Source organism: Mercenaria mercenaria, chromosome 13 (assembly GCF_021730395.1).
Source record: "Mercenaria mercenaria strain notata chromosome 13, MADL_Memer_1, whole genome shotgun sequence".
Lineage (NCBI taxonomy): Eukaryota > Metazoa > Mollusca > Bivalvia > Venerida > Veneridae > Mercenaria > Mercenaria mercenaria.
The window spans coordinates 46989478-47014520 of record NC_069373.1 but is presented as its reverse complement, the minus strand read 5'-3'; the positions used below and the strand labels follow the sequence as shown (position 1 = coordinate 47014520).

The 25043-nt window shown below is 37.8% G+C and overlaps 1 protein-coding gene across 2 annotated transcripts in view; it reads right to left on the bottom strand.

Moving 5' to 3' along the window:
• Nucleotides 1-709: 709 nt before the first annotated feature.
• LOC123528883 (protein SHQ1 homolog) overlaps nucleotides 710-25043 on the bottom strand; it is a 47879-nt gene continuing 23545 nt past the window's right edge. For both annotated transcript variants that reach the window (XM_045308945.2, XM_053521730.1), the window contains exons 8-15: nucleotides 24266-24372; nucleotides 22964-23017; nucleotides 22438-22538; nucleotides 20170-20223; nucleotides 13334-13457; nucleotides 11561-11681; nucleotides 7432-7471; nucleotides 710-1669 (exon numbers count right to left, since the gene is read on the bottom strand). In XM_045308945.2, the coding sequence (XP_045164880.2) occupies nucleotides 1079-1669; nucleotides 7432-7471; nucleotides 11561-11681; nucleotides 13334-13457; nucleotides 20170-20223; nucleotides 22438-22538; nucleotides 22964-23017; nucleotides 24266-24372 (1192 nt within the window). In that variant the 3' untranslated portion in view covers nucleotides 710-1078. The remainder of the gene's footprint in view (nucleotides 1670-7431; nucleotides 7472-11560; nucleotides 11682-13333; nucleotides 13458-20169; nucleotides 20224-22437; nucleotides 22539-22963; nucleotides 23018-24265; nucleotides 24373-25043) is intronic.

The following is a 25043-nucleotide window of genomic DNA, read 5'->3' as shown; positions in this document are numbered from 1 at the left end:
CAAGTCTGACACAGATACTCACATTTCATGAAAATATGTCAACAAGTAGAGAAGTTATGAGAGACGGTCAAATGCACAAAAAATTTTCATGAAAATATTTCAGTTTAATAAGGTCTTTGACTGCAAATTACAGGGTAACATTGTTTCAATTCTGCAGGAAAAAATAAATAAATATATAAAGTTTCATTACAGTATCTCCATTATTAGTGGAGTAAATCAATTTTGTTAAAAAAATATTGAAAAGTTTGGTTCTGCAATGGGCAAGTTTTTCCCTTTTAATTTTCATAGTAAAATTTCCAGATTTTTCGCCCATTTCACGATTTTCAAATTGTCATAACTTGTATATTTATGGAGATATTGTCAAAATTAAAACTGTTATGGAAAGCTGAAGACCTGCTCTTTAGGTTTATTTAAACACATTGAATGCAGGGCTGTTTTGAAAAATTAGTCAGAGTTGCTACAACATTCTTGGTCAAGTAGTTCTCAAATTACTGATCAGAAATGGTTTTCCATGTTCAGACTCTGTGACCGTGACGTTTGATAAGAGTGATCTATGCCCTAACACTCTATGAAGTTTGAGGGTTCCAGGTCAAATGGACCTCAAGTTATTGATCTGAAATGAAGTGTAACAGACGGATGGACAGGGCAAAAACAATATGTCTCCCCCAGTGGGTGGGGGGTGGGGATACATAATTAATTCAAGCTATAATCTATGGACCAATTTAATAGGACAAAGCAACTGCGAGTCATCATAAATGATCAGAACAGTTATGAAGCCACAGGACTTGCCCAGAAATGACATAACAAAAACAGATTTATCAATACTCAAAAATTCTGAACTGAAAAACTGTAAAATCATTTAATATCAACGACATAAAATTTTGAGGTTTTAGTCAAAATAGCTGTTTTGTGGGGGGCTAGAATTTGTAAGTAACTTGCAGATACATCTTTCCTGGAATTATGGTAACAATGATAGCCCTAGTTCATAAAAATAACATTTTGTCAGTATATATTGTATTACTGAAAAATAAGATCACTGCTTACAGACTACATTCTACTTAAACGTCACAGCAGAAACTCAATTTATTTCTTCTACCAAAGCACACCGTTTTTTCTTGGTAGTATCTTTTGTTTCACTAATCTCTGTGTTACTTATTTTTTCTGCTGAATTTTCAAATGTTATATTTTCTATTACAGTGCTTGAACCTTCAATTTCTTCTGCTAAACTACTATCGCTAACAAATGTCAAATCAGTTGCACATTTAGTTACCACAGAATCTTTTCCAATATCGTCAGTTTCTGTTCTAATCTCATTACATGATTTAATGTCATTTTTCCCTATTACATTCAAGTTATCACATTCAATTTTATCTTTTGCTCTTTCAGTGACATCACTAATTTTTTCTATGACATCACTTTTTGTCTCATCATTACCATCATCATTTTCTGATGAAAGATCATCACTGTCTGTCACATCACTATCACTTTCTGTGTCTGATTCATCACTTTCAGACTCGGTATCCGACCCATTTGATTTATCTACATGAATGCCACTAAATTTCTCTGTCAAATTTTCAACCTCTTCAGACTCTTCACTTTGCATACTATGCTGAGCCAGTTTTTCCAGTTCTGGTAGGTTTAATCCAATATCATCTTTGCTGATTTTCCACTGAAACAAAAACATCTAGAACATTATCATCAAATCAGTCACAATGCTCATTTATAGCAACATACCTCAAGGTCAATATAAAACATTTTAAAACAAATAGCAATTAACATTAGATACCGAAATGACAAATCAGTATCGTTTATATAGTTACAGTGTAACTCAAAAGCTTTTGACAGTTTTTTTATATATTCTGTTGTCTAAGTGTCATTACAGATAAAAAGCTAATCACTTGAAAAACAAGAGCTGTCTCCATAGGATGACACATGCCCCCGATGGCACTTTGAATTAATAGTTATGGCCGATGTTAGAGTTTAGGACCTTTGACCTACGGAGCTGGGTCTTGCGCGCGACACATCGTCTTACTGTGTCACACATTCATGCGTAGTTATTTTAAAATCCATGCATGAATGACAAAGATATGGACCGGATACGCCTATCAATGCACTATCATGAAAAATGACCTTTAACGTCTAAGTGTGACCTTGACCTTTGAGCTACGGACCTGGGTCTTGCACACGACACGTCATCTTACTGTGGTACACATTCATGCCAAGTTATTTGAAAATCCATCCATGGATGACAAAGATATGGACCGGACACGCCCATCAATGCACTATCCTTTAACGTCTAAGTGCGACCTTAACCTTTGAGCTACGGACCTGGGTCTTGCGCATGACACGTCGTCTTACTGTGGTACACATTCATGCCAAGTTATTTGAAAATCCATCCATCGATGACAAAGATATGGACCGGACACGCCCATCAATGCACTATCCTTTAACGTCTAAGTGCTACCTTGACCTTTGAGCTACGGACCTGGGTCTTGCGCAAGACACGTCGTCTTACTGTGGTACACATTCATGCCAAGTTATTTGAAAATCCATCCATCGATGACAAAGATATGGACCGGACACGCCCATCAATGCACTATACTTTAAAGTCTAAGTGTGACCTTGACCTTTGAGCTACGGACCTGGGTCTTGCGCGCGACACGTCGTCTTACTGTGGTACACATTCATGCTAAGTTATTTGAAAATCCATCCATCAATGACAAAGATATGGACCGGACACGAAAATTGCGGACAGACTGACAGACTGACAGACCGACAGACGGTTCAAAAACTATATGCCTCCCTTCGGGGGCATAAAAAATTCTATTGCAATTCCAAACAGAAGAAAACCATTTATAGATTTTAAGAAGCTGTACAAGTATTTGAAGGTATGCAACTCTAATGACTTTATTAATTACTAGATGTTTGTCCACAGGACCCCAACTCTTGTCCCTGTACATTGATGACTCTAGGTGAAATATTTTTTAAGATATATCAACACAAACTTTTCAGCACTTTGTGTATTTTTCACTATTTAAGTGGAGGACCGTAACAGTGAAATTCCGAAGAGAGTATCCAGTGCACAAACTTCACTGGCTGTATAACAATCCTCTAATAAACTCTATGTCATTTACTTTAATGTAGAGATTCATGGGACACAAACTTTTATTTTCTGACCGAGTCAAGAGCCATAACTCTTGTCTTCAAAGTGAAATTAAACAAGAGCACCGCCTTGCGGGTGCTGACGCTCATCTGATTTTTTTTGTGTAATAGAAATATTGTCCTACCCATGATTTTCTAAGTCTAAAAAGGGCCATCATTCTTGCAAAAAGCAGGATAGAGTTATGTTTCTTGATGTACAGTGTCCACTTATGATGGTGAAAAACTGTTGCAAGTTTTAAAGCAATAGCTTTGATAGTTTATGAGAAAAGTTGACTTAAACACAATACTCAACCAAGAAAATGATTTTCTAAGTCCAAAAGGGGCAATAATTATTGCAAAAAGCTGGATGGAGTTATGTTGCTTGCTGTACAGGGTCAGCTTATGATGGTGAAAAAGTGTTGCAAGTTTCAAAGCAATAGCTTTGATAGTTTAAGAGAAAAAGTTGACCTAAACATAAAAACTTAACCAAGAAATCTGATATTTTCTAAGTCCAAAAGGGGCCATAAATCTTGCAAAAAGCAGGACGGAGTTATGTTTCTTGCTATACAGGGTCAACTTATGATGGTGAACAAGTGTTGCAAGTTTTAAAGCAATAGCTTTGATAGTTTAGGATAAAAGCTGACCTAAACATAAAACTTAACCAAGAAAACTGATTTTCTAAGTCCAAAAGGGGCAATAAATCTTGCAAAAAGCAAGATGGAGTTATGTTTCTTGATGTACAGGGTCTGCTTATGATGGTAAACAAGTATTCCAAGTTTCAAAGCAATAGCTTTGATAGTTTAGAAGAAAAGTTGACCTAAACATAAAACTTAACCAAGAAATCTGATATTTTCTAAGTACAAAAGGGGCCATAAATCTTGCAAAAAGCAAGATGGAGTTATGTTTCTTGCTATACAGGGTCAGCTTATGATGGTGAACAAGTATTCCAAGTTTCAAAGCAATAGCTTTGATAGTTTAGGAGAAAAGCTGACCTAAACATAAAACTTAACCAGGCAACGCCGACGCAGACGCCGACGCCGACGCCGACAACCGCTCAAGTGATGACAATAACTCATCATTTTTTTTCAAAAAATCAGATGAGCTAAAAAGATCAGGTGCACAACTTCATATGCTGGACAATATTCCTACATTGTTTCATGACTCTAAGTGAAATAATTCTTAAGAATATGCAACACAATCTTTTAAGCACTTCATCTGTATTTTTCACTAAGTCAAGGACAATAACTCTGGTCTGGTTGAGTGAAATCCCAAATTGAACACCAGGTGTGCAACTTCATATGCTATATAATAATCCCTTAACATTTTATCACCCTAAGAAAAATACTTTTCGAGACACATGTGACAAAAACTTGTATGCCTTTTTTGCATATTTCTGTTAATCAAGGGCCATAACTCTGGTCTGAAGACAGAAATCCGGAGCAAGATCAATAACTTGACATGCTGAATAATATTTCTATGATGTTCCATGACCCTAGGTCAAACACTTCTTCAGATACATGTGACACAAACTTTTATGCTCTTTTATGCATATTTTTGACACAGCCAAGGGTAATAACTCTGGTCTGGCTCAGTGATATCTCTAACAAAATCCCAGGTGCATAACTTCACATGCTAAACAATATTCCTGAAATGTTTCATAACCCTGGGTTAAATACTTTGTGAGATACATGCAACACAAACTTAGGCCCTTTATGCATATTTCTGACTATGTCAAGGGCCATAACTCTGGTCTGGCTGAGCAAGATTAAATACCAGGTCCACAACTTCTCAGACTGAATAACAATCCTGTGAAGTTTGATGACTCTGGGTCAAAAACTTTTTGAGCTATGCAAGAAACAAACAAGTGAATGAAGTATTGCCATGCAATACAAAGTCCCCTACTGGAAGGCACCTAATTTTTTCTACTGCAGTATAACATGATGAACTGATATCTGTAAATGATGTATAAACAATTTTGTACTACATATACAATATGTTATAACATTATAACAACACACTTGGATTAAAATGTGCATATATAAAAACCAACAGTTGTTTTCATATTGAATTTTTGGGGCCGATTATAAAAATGTTATCATGTAAGTTATTTATAGTAACAACAAAGGGAAATTAATCTTTAAAAAAAAAAAAAAAAAAAAAAAAAATAATAATAATAATAATAACATAAGTCCACAAGAAACTCTTTACCAGGTAGAGATAGGTCAAAATACACCTAAAAATTGGATGTAACATGCATGCTGTACCACAGAAAAGTGGTCTCGATTTTTCTCTACCGCCAGTAATAAAAAAGTTACAATAAAATCTATTTATAGTAACAACAAAGGGATGTAATTCTAAAAACAAGGGTGCCTCATGGTGTTGAACATTTGGTCCAAGTTACATCAAAATCCCTCCATGCATGAAGAAGAAATGTCCGTACAAAGTCATTCTTGAATTTGACCTTTGACCTCTAAATATGACCTTGACCTTAGAGCTAGAGACCTGGTTCTTGCGCATGACATGTTGTCTCATCCAGGGGAATATTTGTGCCAACTGATATCTAAATCCTGCTTTGCATGACAAAGTTATAGACCGGACAGGAAAAAAATCCTCTTGACCTTTGATCTCAAAGTGTGACCTTGACCTTTAAGCTAGGGTACTGGGTTTGCGCATGACACATCGTCTCATCATGGGAAACATTTGTGCCAAGTAATATTAAAATCCCTTCATGGATGGCAGAGTTATGGACGGGACAGGAAAAAAAACTCTGTTGACCTTTGACACCCAATTGTGACCTTGACCTTTGAGCTAGGGGTCCGGGATTTGCACATGACACGTCGTCTCATCATGGGGAACACTTGTGCTAAGTGATATTAAAATCCCTTAATGAATGTCAGAGTTATGGACCGGACACGAAACAGACCCTGTTCATGCTATGTTAACATTTGACTGCTAAGTGTGACCTTGACCTTTGAGCTAGGGGTCTGAAAGTTGTGCATGACACATCATCTTATTATGAGGTACATTTGTGCCAAGTAATATTAAAATCCCTTCATAGATGGGAGAGTTATGGACCGGACAGGAAAAAAGCCTTGTTGACCTTTGACCTCCAATTGTGACCTTGACCTTTAAGTTAGGGGTCCAGGTTTTGCGCATGACACGTCGTCTCCTCATGGGGAACATTTGTGCCAAGTAATATTAAAATCTCTTCATGGATGGGAGAGTTATGGACCGGACAGGAAAAAAGCCCTGTTGACCTTTGACCTCCAATTGTGACCTTGACCTTTGAGCTAGGGGTCCAGGATTTGTGCATGACACATCATCTCATCATGGGGAACATTTGTGCCAAGTAATACTAAAGTTCCTTCAAAGATGGGAGGGTTGTGGACTGGACAGGAAAAAAGCTCTGTTGACCTTTGACCTCCTATTGTGACCTTGACCTTTGAGCTACGAGTCCGGGTTTTGCGCATGACACGTCGTCTCATCATGGGGAACATTTGTGCCAAGTAATATTAAAATCCCTTCATGGATGACAGAGTTATGGACCGGACACGAAATTGCGGACGGACGGAATGACGGAATGACAGAATGACGGAATGACGGAAAGACGGAATGACGGAACGACGGAATGACGGAAAAGAGCATTCCTATAGTCCCCAAAACTGGTTTTCAACCAGTAGGGGACTAATAAGGAACAGACAGACAGATGGACAGACAATGGCAACTCCATGTGGTTCTACATTTTAAGTGGAACTCCTTTTTCCGCAAGTTTCTAATTAAATTGTTGCAATAAGACACTAGACAATCAGGCATATTTTCAGGCATTTGCTGTCACATTGGTAGAACCAATGACTTTCTACCACTGATTTTATAAGGTTCAGTGTCAAACTAACACAGTTACTGGTCAGTCATATGGGGCCTTTCCTGCTTTTGAAGATGAAGGTAGATGCCAAGTGCCCCTCTGGGCATTATTTCTGGCACAGGCAGGTACCCGGGTACCAACCTTCTGTAAGCCAGCTGGACAGTATCCACACAGGAAAAAATTCAACATCCCAAGCCAGGTATCATTTATTTATTTGGGTTTTACGGCGCACCAACACAGTATAGGTTATATGGCGCAAAACAGGACTACAAATTTTGTTTCCACAGAAGCCAGGTATCAAGCCAACAGCAGTTAAGGGTATGTGATTCAAAGTCTGCATTCTTCCATACCCTGCCCTAGAAGCCTCTCAATTTGTATCCCATTTCTGGTCTTAAAAAATTAACTTGTACAACAAGATTAAGACATACCTTTGATATTGTCTCTGACAATGACTGTAATCTTTTCTCACTGTAATACAACATCCATAATTCAGTTTTTGTATAAATGGTATTTAATACTGCAAACTTTATCAGACTACTGCATCAAATTTTTAATAGTCTATTCATTTTAGCTGCAATCTATATTCAACGTTATGTAAACTTTATGCATGTACATAAATGTAGGCGTATGAATCTAACACTGCAAATTTCAAGTAGGCACTTCAATACAGTAGGCTTCCTCACATTAAAGAACCCTACACCCTTAAAAATATTCAAACTCGGCAGTGAGGGGTAACTGACTGAAAGTCAGGGACCTCACACTCAGCCCCCCCCCCCCAACGAGATTTTTTTTTAACAAGTTAAATCCCACAGAGTTTATCCTGATAAAGATATTGGCGGAATAAGTAAAATCTCTGCTGCCTACATACTTGTCAATACCCTGAACAGATTTTAGTTTGTGCTCCAGACAAGAATTACAAATGACAGATTTGGTATTTGTAACCTTGACCTTTGAGCTACTGACAAAGTTCATGTGTTCTGTAAGTCTCATTGCCATTTACCTATAAGATCATTTTGTGACCTTGACCTTTGACCTAATGACCCAATTTGCAAATCATCTAATCACACCTACCTATATGCAAGGTTGGAAGTCAATACCTCAAATGGTTATTAAGTTAATCTCGAGAAATGAAATATGATGTACAGACAGATGGACAGACACACAACAAATCAAATTAATACATCCGTTTTTCGAAACCGGCATATAATAAAGGAAAGGAAGGGGAAGAACAAGCAGTGTGTTATCAACAATTTACTTTCTACAGATGAGAATGGAAACAGATTGTTTCCCTCAGTAAAGGGGATTTAAGTAAAATCTCTTAACTGGAGTACATGTCCTTACGAAGGCATATGCAGTGGGTTTTTTCGATTTAATATTAATCTGACAGAGAACTAGAAGATGCTTTTGTAGAAAAGCACATGTCTCCCCTAATGCATAGTCATACAGGCACGAAGTCAATAGGGGACAGAAGACACTGATGGTTGGCTGCAACAGGGATCATCTACTTGGCATGTCCAATCATCCCGCTAAGTTTCAACATTCTGAGCCTAGTAGTGGTTCTCAGTTATGAATTGAAACGATTTTCCATGTTCAGACCACTACGACCTTGACTTTTGATCGAGCGACCCCAAAATCAGTAGTGGTCATCTACTTTGCATGTCCAATCATCCTATTAAGTTTCAACATTATGGGTCAAGTGGTTCTGAAGTTATTATTGGAAAGAGTTTTCTGTTCAGCCCCCTGTAACCATATCGTTGGATGGAGGGACCCCAAAAACAATAGATCTACTCTGTAAGTCATATTATCTTATGAAGTTTGAAGGTTCTAGGTCAAATGGTTCTCAATTTATTGACCGTAAATGGATTTCCATGTTCCGCCTGCTGCGACCTTGACCTTTAAAAGAGTGACCCCAAAGTCAATAGGGGTCATCTACTCTGCATGTCCAATCATCTATGAAGTTTCAACATTCTGGGTCAAAGGGTTCTCAAGTTACTGACCAGAAATGGTTCTCCATGTTCAGGCCCCAGTGAACTTGACCTTTAACAGAGTGACCCTAAAATCAATAGGGGTCATCTACTCAGCATGTCCAATCATTCTATGGAGTTTCAACATTGTGGGTCAAGTGGTTCTCAAGTTATTGATCGGAATTGGTTTTACATGTTTAGGCCCCTGTGACCTTGACCTTTAACAGTGTCCCCAGAATCAATAGGGGCCATCTACTATGCATGAACAATCATCCTATGAAGTTTCAATATTCTGGGTCAAGTGGTTCTCAAGTTTTTGATCGAAAATGGTTTTCTATTTTCAGGCCCCTGTGACTTGACCCCCAAAGACAATAGGGGCCGTCTACTCCAAAAGCCCTACTGTCCTATGAAGTTTGAAGGTTCTAGGTCAAATGGTTCTCGAGTTATTGATCGGAAATGAACTATGACAGACGGAAGGATGGACAGGGCAAAAACAAAATGTCTCTCCCCCTAACTAAGGGGGAGACATAACAAGAGCTGTCGGATGACAGCGCGCTCGACTATTCGAAAAATTGATTGAAGAATGGGGTCAAAATATTACCACAGATTTTCAGAAAAAAGAAAAATGGATTAAACACAAAAATGTTCCTGTACTTGTGAATTTTGATAAGTCTTGCACTAAATGGCAATGTGTGACCATGATGGCAAATATGTTATGTTATATGTTAGGCAAAATATAGACTTGTATGAAAAATTTAACAAATTTCCAAGTCCAAAAAGGGCCATAATTCAGTCAAAATAGTTGACAGAGTTATGTACTCTCGCCTACAGATGGAAATCATATTGATAAACTAGTGTTAAAAGTTTCAAAGCCACAGTTCAAATAGTTTTGACAAAATGCTGACTTGTAAGAAAACCTGAACAAATTTCAAAGTTCAAAAAGGGCCATAATTCAGCCAAAATAGTTGTCAGAGTTATGTACTCTTGCCTACAGATGGAAATCATGATGATAAACAAGTGTTCAAAGTTTAAAAGCCATAGGTCAAATAATTTTGACAAAATGCGGACATGTACGAAAACAGAACCAATTTCCAAATCCAAAAAGGGCCATAATTCAGCCAAAATAGATGACAGAGTTATGTATTCTTGTCTACTGATAGAGACTATTATAATAAACAAGTTATAAAAGTTTCAAAGCCATACGTCAAACACTTTACACAAAATATGAACTGGTACGAAAAACTTAACCAAGATTTCTAAGTCAAAAGGGGCCATAATTCAGCCAAAATCCTTGACGGAGTTATGTACTTTTGCCTATAACTGAACATGGTAATGGTTAACAAGTGTTGAAAGTTTCAAAGCTTTATCTCAAAAGACTGTCAAAATGTGGACTGGTACGAAAAACTTAACCAAGATTTCTAAGTCAAAAAGGGACCATATTTCAGCCAAAAGCCTAGATGGAGTTACGTACTCTTGCCTATAACTGGACATGGTGATGGTAAACAAGTGTTGAAAGTTTCAAAGCTTTATCTCAAAAGACTTTGTCAAAATATGAACTGGTATGAAAAACTTAACCAAGATTTCTAAGTCAAAAGGGGCCATAATTCAGTCAAAATGCTTGACAGAGCTATGTACTCTTCCCTACAACTGGACATGGTGATGGTAAACAAGTGTTGAAAGTTTCAAAGCTTTATCTCAAAAGACTTTGTCAAAAAGTGGACTGGTAAGAAAAACTTAACCAGGGTGTGACGCCGACGCCGTGGAGATAAGAAAGCTTTACTTATTCTTCGAATAGTCAAGCTAAAAATCTACCACTACAGGGTTCGAATTTAAGCTCGCATACTCGCGAAATGCAAGTGCAAATTTCAAACTGCGAGGTGAGATTTCAGACACCAGCATTTTTTTGCGAGTGAAAATTTTTGGCCGAATAATGTGCATTTCTAACGGTCGTCTCGATCTTACACTGTTCTTTCTTTAACAACTCGCGGTCATTGCAGCGCATTGTCATTTGCAGAACGAATTTCGGAGCACTCTTTCATCTTTCTTCGTAAACGGAAGTTTACACTCGATACATGTCCCGTGTGCATGTCTTTTCAACTGCTGACAAGTACCTGCGCTGATTTTGATGACGTTTACCGCATCCGGTGGTTTTTTTTGGTAATCTATAATAAGTTACTATTTACATAGCGCAGATACGATTGGCTTGACTCGTCACGTGGATGTTTGTGTTAATGTTGTAATAAAGTGACAAGTCGCGGAAAATGCAAGTTGTTTTTTCATTTAGCAAGTTAAAAAAAATACCACTTGCGAAAAAATGCAAGTAGAAAATCTGGCTAAATTCGAACCCTGCACTATATCAGGCCTGTCTCAGATATGTTATTTTTATATTAGCAACTATATCTGGCCTGTCTCAGATATGTTATTTTTATATTAACAACTTGTATCTTTCATCGCAGAAGAAACTGAAGTGTGTTTACATGAATATGGTTTCGATTTCAAAAACATGGTGAGAAAATTGAATACAATGTATTACAATAGTGCCTGCAACACAGTTGAAACAAGTTCAGTAGGAGCAAACATTACACCATATTACCTTATAGACTGTATCCATACACAGTAGTCAGTGATGTACAGATCATTGAGCACGTAACGACACTCTTGATCCATCAATATGTTCCGTACCTCTAGCAATGCCTTCAACACACTCCTTCTACCTGCAAAATATTTTATATTAAACGGATAATGAAATTGTCCAAACAGGGAAGAGATAGAAATAATAAAACTGCCATCCTGCTATACAAATTGTCTTACCTAGCTTAATATATGGACAACTTCTTGCTTTATTACCTGCTACAAATTGCCTTACCTAGCTGTAAGATATGGACAACGTCCTGCTGTATTGCCCAATACAAATTGCCTTACCTAGCTGTGAAATATGGTCAACGTCCTGCTGTACTGCGGATTACAAGCTGCCTTACCTAGCTGTAAGATAAGGACAACATCCCGCTGTATTGCCTATTACAAATTGCCTTACCTAGCTGTAAGATATGGACAACGTCCTGCTGTATTGCCCAATACAAATTGCCTTACCTAGCTGTAAAATATGGTCAACGTCCTGCTGTACTGCGGATTACAAACTGCCTTACCTAGCTGTAAGATAAGGACAACATCCCGCTGTATTGCCCATTACAAATTGTCTTACCTAGCTGTAAGATACGGACAACATCCCGCTGTATTGCCCATTACAAATTGTCTTACCCAGCTGTAAGATAAGGACAACATTGCCCATTACAAATTGTCTTACCTAGCTGTAAGATACGGACAACATCCCGCTGTATTGCCCATTACAAATTGTCTTACCCAGCTGTAAGATAAGGCATCATTTTGTTGTATTGCCTGCTACAAATTGCCTTACCTAGCTGTAACATAGGGACAACATCCTGTTCTACTGCCTATAACAAATTGCGTTACCTGGCTGTAAGATAAGGACAATGTCCTGTTGTATTGCCCACTATAAGTTGCCTTACCTAGTTGTTAGATAAGGGCAACATTTTGTTTTATTTCCCACTACAAAGTGCCTTACGTAGTTGTAATATATGGACAACATCTTGCTGTATTGCCTGCTACAAATTGCCTTACCTAGCTGTAACATAGGGACAACATCCTGTTCTACTGCCCATTACAAATTGCGTTACCTGGCTGTAAGATAAGGACAACGTCCTGTTGTATTGCCCACTATAAATTGCCTTACCTAGCTGTTAGATAAGGGCAACATTTTGTTTTATTTCCCACTACAAAGTGCCTTACGTAGTTGTAATGTATGGACAACATCTTGCTGTATTGCCAGTTACAAATTTCCGAACCTAGCTGCAATATATGGACAATGTCCTGCCGTACTGCTCATTACAAATTACATTACCTAAATGCAATATATGGAAAACATTTTGTTCTATTGCCCATTGCAAACTGCCTTACATAGTTGATTTATATGGAGAACATCCTGCTGTGTTGGCCGCTACAAATTCCCTAACCCAGCTGCAAAATATGGACAATGTCCTGCCGTATTGCTCATTACAAATAACCTTACCTAGATGCAATATATGGACAGTGTCCTGCCATACTGCTCATTACAAATTACCTTACCTAGCTGCAATATATGGACAACGTCCTGCTGTATTGTTAACTACAAATTTCCTTACCTAGTTGTAAGATATGGACAACGTTCTGCTGTATTGCCTGCTACAAATTGCCTTACCTAGCTGTAAGATATGAACAACGTCCTGCCATACTGTCCAAGAAAATTGCTTTACCTAGCTGTAATATATGAACAATGTTCTATTGTACTGCCCACTACAAATTGCCTTACCTAACTGTAATATATGAACAACGTCCTGTTGTATTGCCTGGTTCAGCTTCCAATGTCTATACAATGGGTAACATAAACATCTTCTGTAGCAGCTTCTCAAAACTTCTTCCAGACTTGAAAACACCTGCACAGTAAACAGAAGGTTGTTTAGATTAATCTGCCAAAGATCCTACACATATTACCAAAAATGTCTTGAAAACATTTCGGATTCTCACCGAGCAGATGTTATAAACAATCAAATACATAGGGTTTGTATCCGCCACCTAACATGTATATGACAGCAAGGTGTCAGGTAAATTACAGTGGCTGTAAGGTGTTGCGAGTTTAAACCTTACTAAAGAAATTAAAGATTTATTTTAGAAAACAGTCAAGACTACATTTAAGCAGGTTATCAGTAGCTACATTTTCAAGCATATTATCTTACGTAACTAGCAATATGTAGTACAACTTCAATAAAATGGGTAACAAGAGCACGGCCTAGCCGATGCAGACGCTTATCTGATTTTTTTTTTGTCTCTGTTTAATATTTTCTAAGTTAAAAATGGGTTAGCAGTTTTACACAAGAAGATTTTTAAAGTTTCCACTATATATTATAGGGAAAAGTGACCACGGCCTCTGGCGGCAATTTTTTTTGACAAATCAAAATAAATTTAACTAGAACTGTCACAGGAGTGACTCATACCCCCACCATACGGTCTTGTCACAGAAGAATGGCAACCATAAGAAATCTTAAAAATACTTAGTCTTTGGAGTACTTCATCCTGGGCTTCCATATATAAGTAATACTAGTATAATACTAGTATAGTAATACCAGTAAATATAAAAAATCTCTAATATTAGAGATAGACTAAAAGTGAATAAAAAAAGTGTCTTACCGACCCATGTTACCACAGAAATATGTATTTACTTTTTACATAGGACTTATAATAAAACGTTAGAAAAATACCTAAAATATTGAAAATCTAAAAATAGGATTTCTAACAATAGACTAATTCCTGGAATTTAAGGGGAAGAAACTCAGTACAAAGGTTAAAAAAAGGTTACTTCCCTTTGGCTCTAAGCCAATCAGAATGTAGTGAAAATACATCAAAATTAACCTTAAATTCTAGGTAAAAGGGGACACAATTCAAGAAAAATTAGTGTCAGAGTTATGCACCTTGTGTCACATGATGTGGGTGATGAGGTGGAACATCTATTTTAAGTCTGAATCAAATCCATTCAGTAGTAACTGAGATATAGTGAAAATACATCAAACTTTACCTTAAATTCTAAGTAAAAAGGGGCATAATTCATGAAAAATTGGTGTCAAGAGTTATGCACCTTGTGTCACATGATGTGGGTGATGAGATGGAACATCTATTTTAAGTTTGAATCAAATCCATTTTGTAATAACTGAGATATAGTGGAAATACATCAAAATCAACCTTAAATTTAAAGTAAAAGGGGACATAATTCATAAAAAATTTATGTCAGAGTTAAGCACCTTACGTCACATGATCTGGGTGATGCGGTGGAACAACTATTTTAAGTTTGAATCAAATCCATTTAGTAACAAGCAAATTCGATGAATTGGTATCCCCCGCGGAAAGGGTTTGTGGTGAGGAATGGCAAAAAGATATATCCGGCAAAAGGTTAAGGCTGTTAATAAGAAGCAAATAATTTCATTAGTCAAAATCAATTAAACAGAAAACAAATGTTTAATTAAGGAGTACATAATAAATGTATGATACTTTGATCCTGACTAAAGAATTTATTTTGAATGGGATATGCTTACTGTAATAAGTTTAGCTTTTAAAATTAAATGCAGTTAATTGAAATGTGAACTTGAAGTTTAACTGGAACAAAATATTGTCTTTGAGTGGTTTGGCACCAGGTGTTGCTGTTTAACATGTACATTTGAACTTAAAAGAACAGATGTCCTTAAGAGAACACAGGTAAGATATCTTGAACATGGCTGAGGGCAAGGTTTGTGCAGTCACAACTTAACATGTTGAAGGTTTGAACATTTAAAAAAAAAAGGAATGGAAATATATATATCTATATATATATCTATATATATAGATATATGTATATATTTATTTTTTTAGGGGGTGGGGTGCAGGGGAACAGGAGAGGAAACAAAATTTCACATGTTGATTATAAGGTAAAAGGGTGAAGTGGGGGGGGGGGGGGGGGGGGGGGGGCAGCGGATGCATGATCAGTGGTGGGCATGACTGGGTGGAGAAGTGAGGTGGGGGAATGGTACGACTTGGAAGGTTTAAAAAAAATCTAAAATAAGAAATGAAAAAAAAAATTTTTTTTTGTTGGGGGGGGGGGGGGGGGGGAGGGTGTGTGACCAAGGCAAGTGGGTAAGTGGGTGACCAGGTGTGGGTGCACAACTTCACATGTTTATAATAAATGTTCACAGAAAAGAATGAAAGAAATTTAATGAAATTCTGCCAAATGGTAAGTTTGTTATGTACAAATATGTGGATTTTTAGACAATTAAAGGGCAATAACTCTGAAGTTACAAAAGAAATCCGTACAAAATTGTCTGTGCGCAACCACATTCATTATAGTGCTTTAAATTTTGTTAAAGTTTCATAGTTCTAGGCCAAATATATCAAAAGTTATGATGCAGAAATTGCCATATCTATAGATCTATAGTACCCTATATAGTTAACACCAGAAACTTCTAAAGGCCATAACTCTATTGTTATTACTTGGGCAATCTGTCTGAAACTTGATGGGCCCCATAACCTCAGGGTGGTGAACATGTATATGAAGTTTGTTTGAAAAAAATCTAAAACTAGAAAATGCTTTTGTAAAAAAGCGCATGTCTCCCCCAATGCAAAGTCCTATAGGCAAGAAGTTAATAGGGGTCAGGAGCAAAAGTCAAAGAGACACTGATGGTTGGCTGCAATAGGGATCATCTACTTGGCATGTCCAGTCATCCCGCTAAATTTCAACACTCTTGGCCTAGTGGTTCTCAAGTCACTGTTCAGGCTCCTGTGACCTTGACCTTTGATCAAGTGACCTCAAAATAAGTAGGGGTCATCTACTCTGCATGTCCAATCATCCTATTAAGTTTCAACATTGTAGGTCAAGTGGTTCTCAAGTTATTTCCAAAAAATGATTTTACATGAACAGGCCACTGTGACCTTGACCTTTAATAGACTGACCCCAAAATCAATAGGGGTCATCTACTCTGCATGATCAATCATCCTATGAAGTTTCAACATTCTGGGTCAAGTGGTTCTCAAGTTATTGATATGAACTGGTTATCAATGTTCAGGCCTCTGTGACCTTGACCTTTAACGGAGTGACCCCAAAAACATTAAGGGTCATTTACTCTGCATGAACAATCATCCTATGAAGTTTCAACATTCTGGGTCGAGAGGTTCTCAAGTTATTGATTGGAAATGGTTTTCCATGTTCAGGCCCCTGTGGCCTTGACCTTTAACAGAGTCACCCTAAAATCGTTAGGGGTCATCTACTCTGCATGACCAATCATCCTATGAAGTTTCATCATTCTGGGTCAAGTGGTTCTCAAGTTACTGACCAGAAATGGTTATCAATGTTCAGGCCCCTGTGACCTTGACCTTTCACAGAGTGACCCCAAAATCGATAGGGGTCATCTACTTTGCATGTACAATCATCCTATGAAGTTTCAACATTCTGGGTCAAGTGGTTCTCTAGTTATTGATTGGAAATGATTTTCCATGTTCAGACCCCTGTGACCTTGACCTTTGATGGAGTGACCCCAAAATCAATAGGGGTCATCTACTCTTCATGATCAATCATCCTATGAAGTTTCAACATTCTGGGTCAAGTGGTTCTCTAGTTATTGATCAGAAATGGTTTTCAATGTTCAGGCCCCTGTGACCTTGACCTTTGACCGAGTGACTCCAAAATCAATAGGGGTCATCTACTCTTCATGACCAATCATCCTGTGAAGTTTCAACATTCTGGGTCAAGTGGTTCTCTAGTTATTGATCGGAAATGGTTTTCAATGTTCAGGCCCCTGTGACCTTGACCTTTGACGGAGTGACCCCAAAATCAATAGGGGTCATCTACTCTTCATAGCCAATCATCCTATGAAGTTTCAACATTCTGGGTCAAGTGGTTCTCTAGTTATTGATCGGAAATGGTTTTCAATGTTCAGGCCCCTGTGACCTTGACCTTTGACGGAGTGACCCCAAAAACAATAGGGGTCGTCTACTACAGCAGCCCTACAACCCTATGAAGTTTGAAGGTTCTAGGTCAAATGGTTCTCCAGTTATTGCTCGGAAATGAAGTGTGACGTACGGACGGACGGACGGACGGACAGGGCAAAAACAATATGTCTCCTGGGGGAGACATAATAAGGAATGATTTTTTTTATTGGGTGGGTGGGTGGGGTCGGGGGATGGGGGGGAGGGGGGGAGGTGTGTGATCAAGGTAAGGGGGTGACCAGGTGTGGGTACACAACTTCACATGTTTACAATAAATGTTCATGGGAAAGAATGAAAGAAATTTTATGAAATTCTACCAAATGGTAAGTTTATGTAAAAATATGTGGATTTTTATACAATTAAAGGGCAATAACTCTTAATTTACATATAAATCCGAATGAAATTGTGTGTACACAACCCCATTATGGTAATCTAAATTCTGTTTAAGTTTCATAGTTCTAGGTCAAATATATCAAAAGTTATGATGCAGAAATTGCCATATTTATAGTACCCTATATAGTTAACACTAGAAATTTCTAAGGGCCATAACTCTGGCGTTACTAGGGCAATCTGACTGAGATCCAATGGGCCACAAGAACTCATAGTGGTGAACATGTATATGAAGTTTTAAATAAATATTCCCAATCATTTCCTAGATATAGCTCCGGACAGACGGAAAGACGGACGGAAGGACGGACGGACAACGCCAAAACTATATCCCTCCGACTTTCGTCGGGGGATAATAACTGAGATAAAGTGAAAATACAACAAAATTAACCTTAAATTCCAAGTAAAAAGGGACATAATTCATGAAAACTTGGTGTCAGAGTTATGCACCTTGTGTCACATGATGTGGGCACATGATGTGGGTGATGAGGTGGAACATCTATATTAAGTCTGAATCAAATCCATTCGGTAGTAACTGAGATATAGTGAAAATACATCAAAATCAACCTTAAATTCTAAGTAAAAGGGGACATAATTCATGAATACTTGGTGTCAGAGTTATACACCTTGTGTCACATGATGTGGGTGATAAGGTGGAACATGTATTTTAAGTTTGAATCAAATCCATTTGGTTATAACTGAGATAATAGATTTCGGAACGCGATGTGACGGGAAGGGACGCGACGCGACGCGACAAAACTGACTCCTATATACCCCCCTCAAACATGTTTGGTGGGGGTATAACAATCTTGGACCATCTGTGTAAAATTATTATAAAATCGGGCCAGCAGTTTCATACAAGATTTTTTAAATTTCCACTATAAACATGTAAGGAAGTGACCACATCCCCTGGTGGCCATGTTTTTTAATGAATCAAAATAATCTTGGTAAAGGGTCACAAAAGGACAATGTGTGAAATTATTTTAAATTTGGACTACAGTTTTATACAAGCAGATTTTCTAAATTTCTACCATCAACATAGAGGGAAAAGTGACCATGCCCTCTGATAGCCATGTTTTTTGATGATTCGGAATAATCTGAACAATCTTGGTAGAAGGTCACACAAGCAGCATTTGCGTAAAATTATTTTAAAATGGGGCTAGCAGTTTCACACCAGAAGATTCTTAAAAGTTTCCACTATATAGTATAGGGAAAAGATGAATACGAAACATAATGATTTAAACAATCTTGGTACAGGGTCGCACAAGGACCATCTGTGTAAAATTATTTTAAAATGGGTCTAGCAGTTTCACACCTGAAAAATTTTAAAGCTTCCACTATATAGTATAGGGGAAAGTGGCCACACCTGTCCATGTTTTTTGATGAATCAAAATAATTTTAACAATCTTCGTAGATTTTGTTTGTTTGTTATGGGTTTAAAGCCATTTTTCAACAATATTTCAGTCATGTAACGGCGAGCAGTTAACCTAACCAGAGTTCCTGGTTTCTGTACCAGTACAAACTTGTTCTCCGCAAGTAACTCCCCACTTCCCCACATGAATCAGAGGTGGAGGACGGTTGATTTCAGAATACAATGTCTTTTATCAAATCATCACGGAAAACATATGCCCCGCCCGGGGATCGAACTCACGATCCCGCGATCCGTAGACCAACGCTCTATCTACTGAGCCAAGCGGGTGGGCACAATCTTGGTACAGGGTTGCACAAGGACCGTTTGTGTAAAATTATTTTAAAATTGGGCCAGCAGCTTCATACAAGATTTTTAAAATTTCCTTTATATACATACAGGGAAGAGTGACCACGCCCCCTCGTGGCCATTTTTTTATGAGGAATCAGTATAATTTGAACAATCTTGGTAAATGGTGACAGAAAGGCCATTTGTGTGAAATAATCTTAAAATTGGACCATCGGATTAGGAGGAGATGTCGTTTGAAGATTTTTCTATTTCTAGCTCTGGTGGCCGCTATGAGCAATCAAGCTGAATCATTTAAACAACTTTGGTAGAAGATCATCCAAAAAACATCCACGTCAAGTTTCATCAAAATCCATTCTGTGGTTTTGGAGGAGATGCGTTTTGAACACAACTGATGAAAACGGACGAACCAATGGACGGATGCACAATGGACACAGCGTGATCACAATAGCTAACCATGAGCACTTTGTGCTCAGGTGAGCTAAAAACCATCATGTCTGATCTTTAAATTCAAAATTATATCAAATTAGGAAAATAACTACCTCTAACCACGACAATGTAGAACTGATCTTGCAAATCGTCCACCCAGATTCACACTGAAACAGATTTTTAGAGACAGTACATGAATACCACTTCTGAATAACTTTCCATTTTACCATTAGAAACTGATACAAGTATTGAATATAACTTATAACATTGAAGTACACTTGACTAAAATATAAAATGAATGTATATCATGCAGGCTGTCAGGCTGTCAAGCAGTCAACAAGAAAAAAAGTTGGGCTAAAAGTAGGAGCAAGTACAGATTTTGTCAACGAAAAGTAGGGATAGTAGGACTTTTTTCTTTAAACACCTTTTGCTACACTAATCGGGGGTTTTTTCCCCCTTCTGTAATAGGGGCCTTTAGAAGGCCCGTTGTTCTCAAAAAATTTCTTTTAAATCATGCAGTTTTCCCCGAAAATTGACTTTACATCAATTTTTTTATTCCCCTTTGCCTAAATACCGAGCTATTTTTCCCCAAAATCACATGCCTGGGCCCCTTCCCCTCTTGGTAAAAAAAAAAATCCCTTGCTAATTAATGAATTACCAAACCTTTTTCTTCAGTTGTTTTGATTTTTTCATTGCCCTGTCATCAGTCATTCAAGGAGGACAGCAGCAGCACAAGGAGACAAACCTGGCATTGTAGAGATAACCTCATCTCCTTATACTGGTACCCCTCTTGAACAACTGCACCAGGCAAAATCTACAAACACTGGAAACAACTTTATTTTAATAAAGTTAATTCCCTTGAATAAAAGTATCTGATTGCCTTCTTCAATATTTTGATGACTTTTTGGGCAAAAAAATTAGGGATAGTTTGGCTTTTTTCAGAAAAAACAAGAGCTATCTCCATAGGATGACACATGCCCCCGATGGCACTTTGAATGAATAGTTATGGCCGATGTTAGAGTTTAGGACCTTTGACCTACGGACCTGGGTCTTGCGTGCGACACGTCGTCTTACTGTGGTTCACATTCATGCCCAATAATTTTAAAATCCATGCATGAATGACAAAGATATGGACCGGACACGCCCATCAATGCACTATCATTAAATATGACCTTTAACGTCTAAGTGTGACCTTGACCTTTGAGCTACGGACCTGGGTCTTGCGTGCGACAGGTCGTCTTACTGTGGTACACATTCATGCCAAGTAATTTGAAAATCCATCTATGGATGACAAAGATATGGACCGGACACGAATGCACTATCATGAAAAATGACCTTTAACGTCTAAGTGTGACCTTGACCTTTGAGCTACGGACCTGGGTCTTGCGCGCGACATGTCGTCTTACTGTGGTACACATTCATGCCAAGTTATTTGAAAATCCATCCATGGATGACAAAGATATGGACCGGACACGAATGCACTATATGAAAAATGACCTTTAACGTCTAAGTGTGACCTTGACCTTTGAGCTACGGACCTGGGTCTTGCGTGCGACACGTCGTCTTACTGTGATACACATTCATGCCAAGTTATTTGAAAATCCATCCATCGATGACAAAGATATGGACCGGACACGAAAATTGCGAACAGACCGACAGACGGTTCAAAAACTATATGCCCCCCTTCGGGGGCATAAAAATAGGAAAAAGTAGGAGCCCCTCATAAGATGAGGGAAAAGTAGGAAAAGTAGAGCCTGCTTGACAGCCTGTAATATATGTAAAGCTGCAATCACAATTAAGTATCATAGCTAGAAGCCATCTGTTCAAACTAGAGCTATCACTGAATATGATTAATAACCCCACTTTAATACTTCTTTGTGGAAAAGTGGAAAAAAAAGCTTTTGTTTATTTTGCAATTTTTTCACTGAAATTGTCTAGCCAATTGGTTACCTCACAGTTAATGCATAAAAATACTGGCAGTATTCACTATTTTATATTAATCAAGCTGAAGTTATCTATGCAATTTTCCATACACTATTTAAAATCATTATAAGGAACATATCTGCCACTTACAACTTTATTTTACTGCAAAAATTCAGTATCTAAAATCACACATTTCAATTTCATAAAGTTGGAAGTGGAAGATAAAGCCTCTTTCATCAATAGAATTTCCTAAAAAACTGAAATGGGTTGAATGCAGCGTATAAGACCATTTATGCCATTTTTGGTTCAAAAAGCAGTGTCACACTTGCATGCTTGTATATCCCAGTTTTGACCTTTAGAATGCAGTTTTCTAAAAATGTACAAGGCGCAACAGGTCATAAGTAACATTTATACCATTTTACGAGACAACAAAATGGTTTTAGTAGAAGTGTACTTACATTATTTTCACCTTCAGTTGTCCTATGATTATAACAGTAGGCATAGAGTATGTCAACAAGACCAAGGTATACCATTGTTTCCTCTGCTGAATCCAGGATATCTTAATATAGTTAAAGACTTGAAATATCTTCTTTTTTTTTTTCTCTTTTAGTTACACTGACCAGAAACTTACAAAGTGTAACTTACCAAGCATGATATGTAACTTACCATATAGATAGTGTTGCCTGAACAAGCACTGGATGTAACAAACCTAACATGACGGGTAACTTACTAGGAAGATGTATAATTCACAAAGCACAGTGTGTAATTTACCAAGCATGAAGTGCAACCTACCAACTTACCAAGCACCATGTGTAATTTATTAACTATGGTGTGTAACTCACTAAGCATGTGTAATTTACCAAGCACTGTGTGTAACTTACCAAGTATTAAGTGTAACTTACCAACCAGGGTCTTTAAATTACTGATGTTATCATATACCAGGGATTGGAATTTGGAAATTTATAAACACAAAGAAAAAGATACATTCTTTTCTCGGAAGTTTTCTCATAATTTCTTTTTCATCTGCAGTTAACTCCACTGGAATAAAGAAGCTGCTGTCAAATATTCTACAGTATCATGTGTTTTACATGGGAGAGAAATAAAGTTGTTGCCAGATTTTGGCATCAAGTGTTAGTAATATTTTGATCATGCTGTTGTTCCAAGTATAGACAACGTTGGTCTATAACTGGTAAAGAAGGTGCGAATATCGATGTTTCACCATAAAAAGCTAACATCTAATAAAACAATAATACATTCTTGTGTTTCCATACTGAATAATCAAACTCAAATAGAAAAGATTAAATGCTCAGCTCCTTGAATGAAAACAGATAAATGCTCCTGACAGCCTTACCTTTTATTTCATCAGTCAATAGAAAAAGACAACAATGTAACACCCTCTACTTAAACTATTACCTCCATGCATCAATGACTTCAATAACTTCACTTTTTTTGTTGTTGGATTTAACGTCGCACCGACACATGATAGGTCATACGGCGAATTTCCAGTTTTTAATGGTGGAGGAAGACCCCAGGTGCCCCTTCGTGCATTATTTCATCACTAGTGGGCCCTGGGTAGAACCACCGACCTTCTGTAAGCCAGCTGGATGGCTTCCTCACATGAAGAATTCAACGCCCTGAGTGAGGCTCAAACCCACATCGATGAGGGGCAAGTGATTTGAAGTCAACAACCTCACTAGTCAGTAGTGGTTCACAGAAGTGAAAATTAAACCAGCCAAGGCCATTCATGAATACCGTTACAAAATTACTCAAAATTAAACATTGTGCATATGCATGGCCTCTCCATCGATGTAAACATATATGCCTTCAAAATCCCACTTCATCTTTCCAATGTGGTAAATGGTACCGTAAAATCATTTTGAATTTTGTCCGCTTAAAAGTAAAATGTTTCGGCCAAAGTGGTTATTTCACCATGACATACTTCACCAGATGTTACATTTTAAGGTAAAATAAAAGGAACCACATTTGTGACAATCAGTCCCTCATGAAAATCATATGAGATTCCACAGTATCTTGAATACTGGAATATAACAGCTGCTGCATCAATCTACAAAGAAAATACACTGAAGCAAAGCTCCATCCAGCATCAATGTCACAGGCATAGGTGCTACTTCAAGCAATTCACATGATCTCAAACCATTTTCCTTGCATTTTCTCTGTTTGGGCTGCTCAAAACCCAGTATATCTCGAACATTTTGCTTATCCTCTTGCAAACATCTAATGCATAGTGTTTTCTTGCACTAAACAGACACCTAGTGGATCACTCACCTGTCATATCTACTGGAGTTCCTCCGTCAACAAGCTCCACTTCCTCATACCAATGTGGTCTGAAGTCCAGTAATGGCTTTAAAAGATCATCTTCATACAGGTCAGCTCTACAAGTAGCAAACATATAGACTATAATGGAATAAATCTCTGAGCCCGTATTCAGCGAATAACTTTATTTGCTCCTGGTTTTGAAGTGCACACTATTACTGGAAACGTTGCATGATAATGACAAACAACACAGCAAAATTCAATGTGATGAGAATTGGATTAACTAATTCAAGCTTGGCTTAGTTGCCCATCTACTCAAGTCAATAAACAGATCCTAGGGGATGTTTATGTTCTTTGTGACAATAGAAGATCAGTGTTCTCCACCTCCTGTTCATGTGGGTAAGTTGGCAGTTATTTTCAGAAACAGGTTAGTATTAGCAACGAATCCAGAAATACTGGTTAGGTAAACTGCCTGCCATTACATAAATGAAGCACTGTTGACAGTGCTAAACCAAACAAGAGCTGTCTAAGGACAGCAAGGTTCGACTTTTCAACAGCCTTGTCAATTGAATCAATATGTAAGTTGAACAAGAGCTGTCTCCATAGGATGACACATGCCCCCGATGGCACTTTAAATGAATAGTTATGGCCAATGTTAGAGTTTAGGACCTTTGACCTACGGAGCTGGGTCTTGCGTGCGACACGTCGTCTTACTGTGTCACACATTCATGCGTAGTTATTTTAAAATCCATGCATGAATGACAAAGATATGGACCGGACACGCCCATCA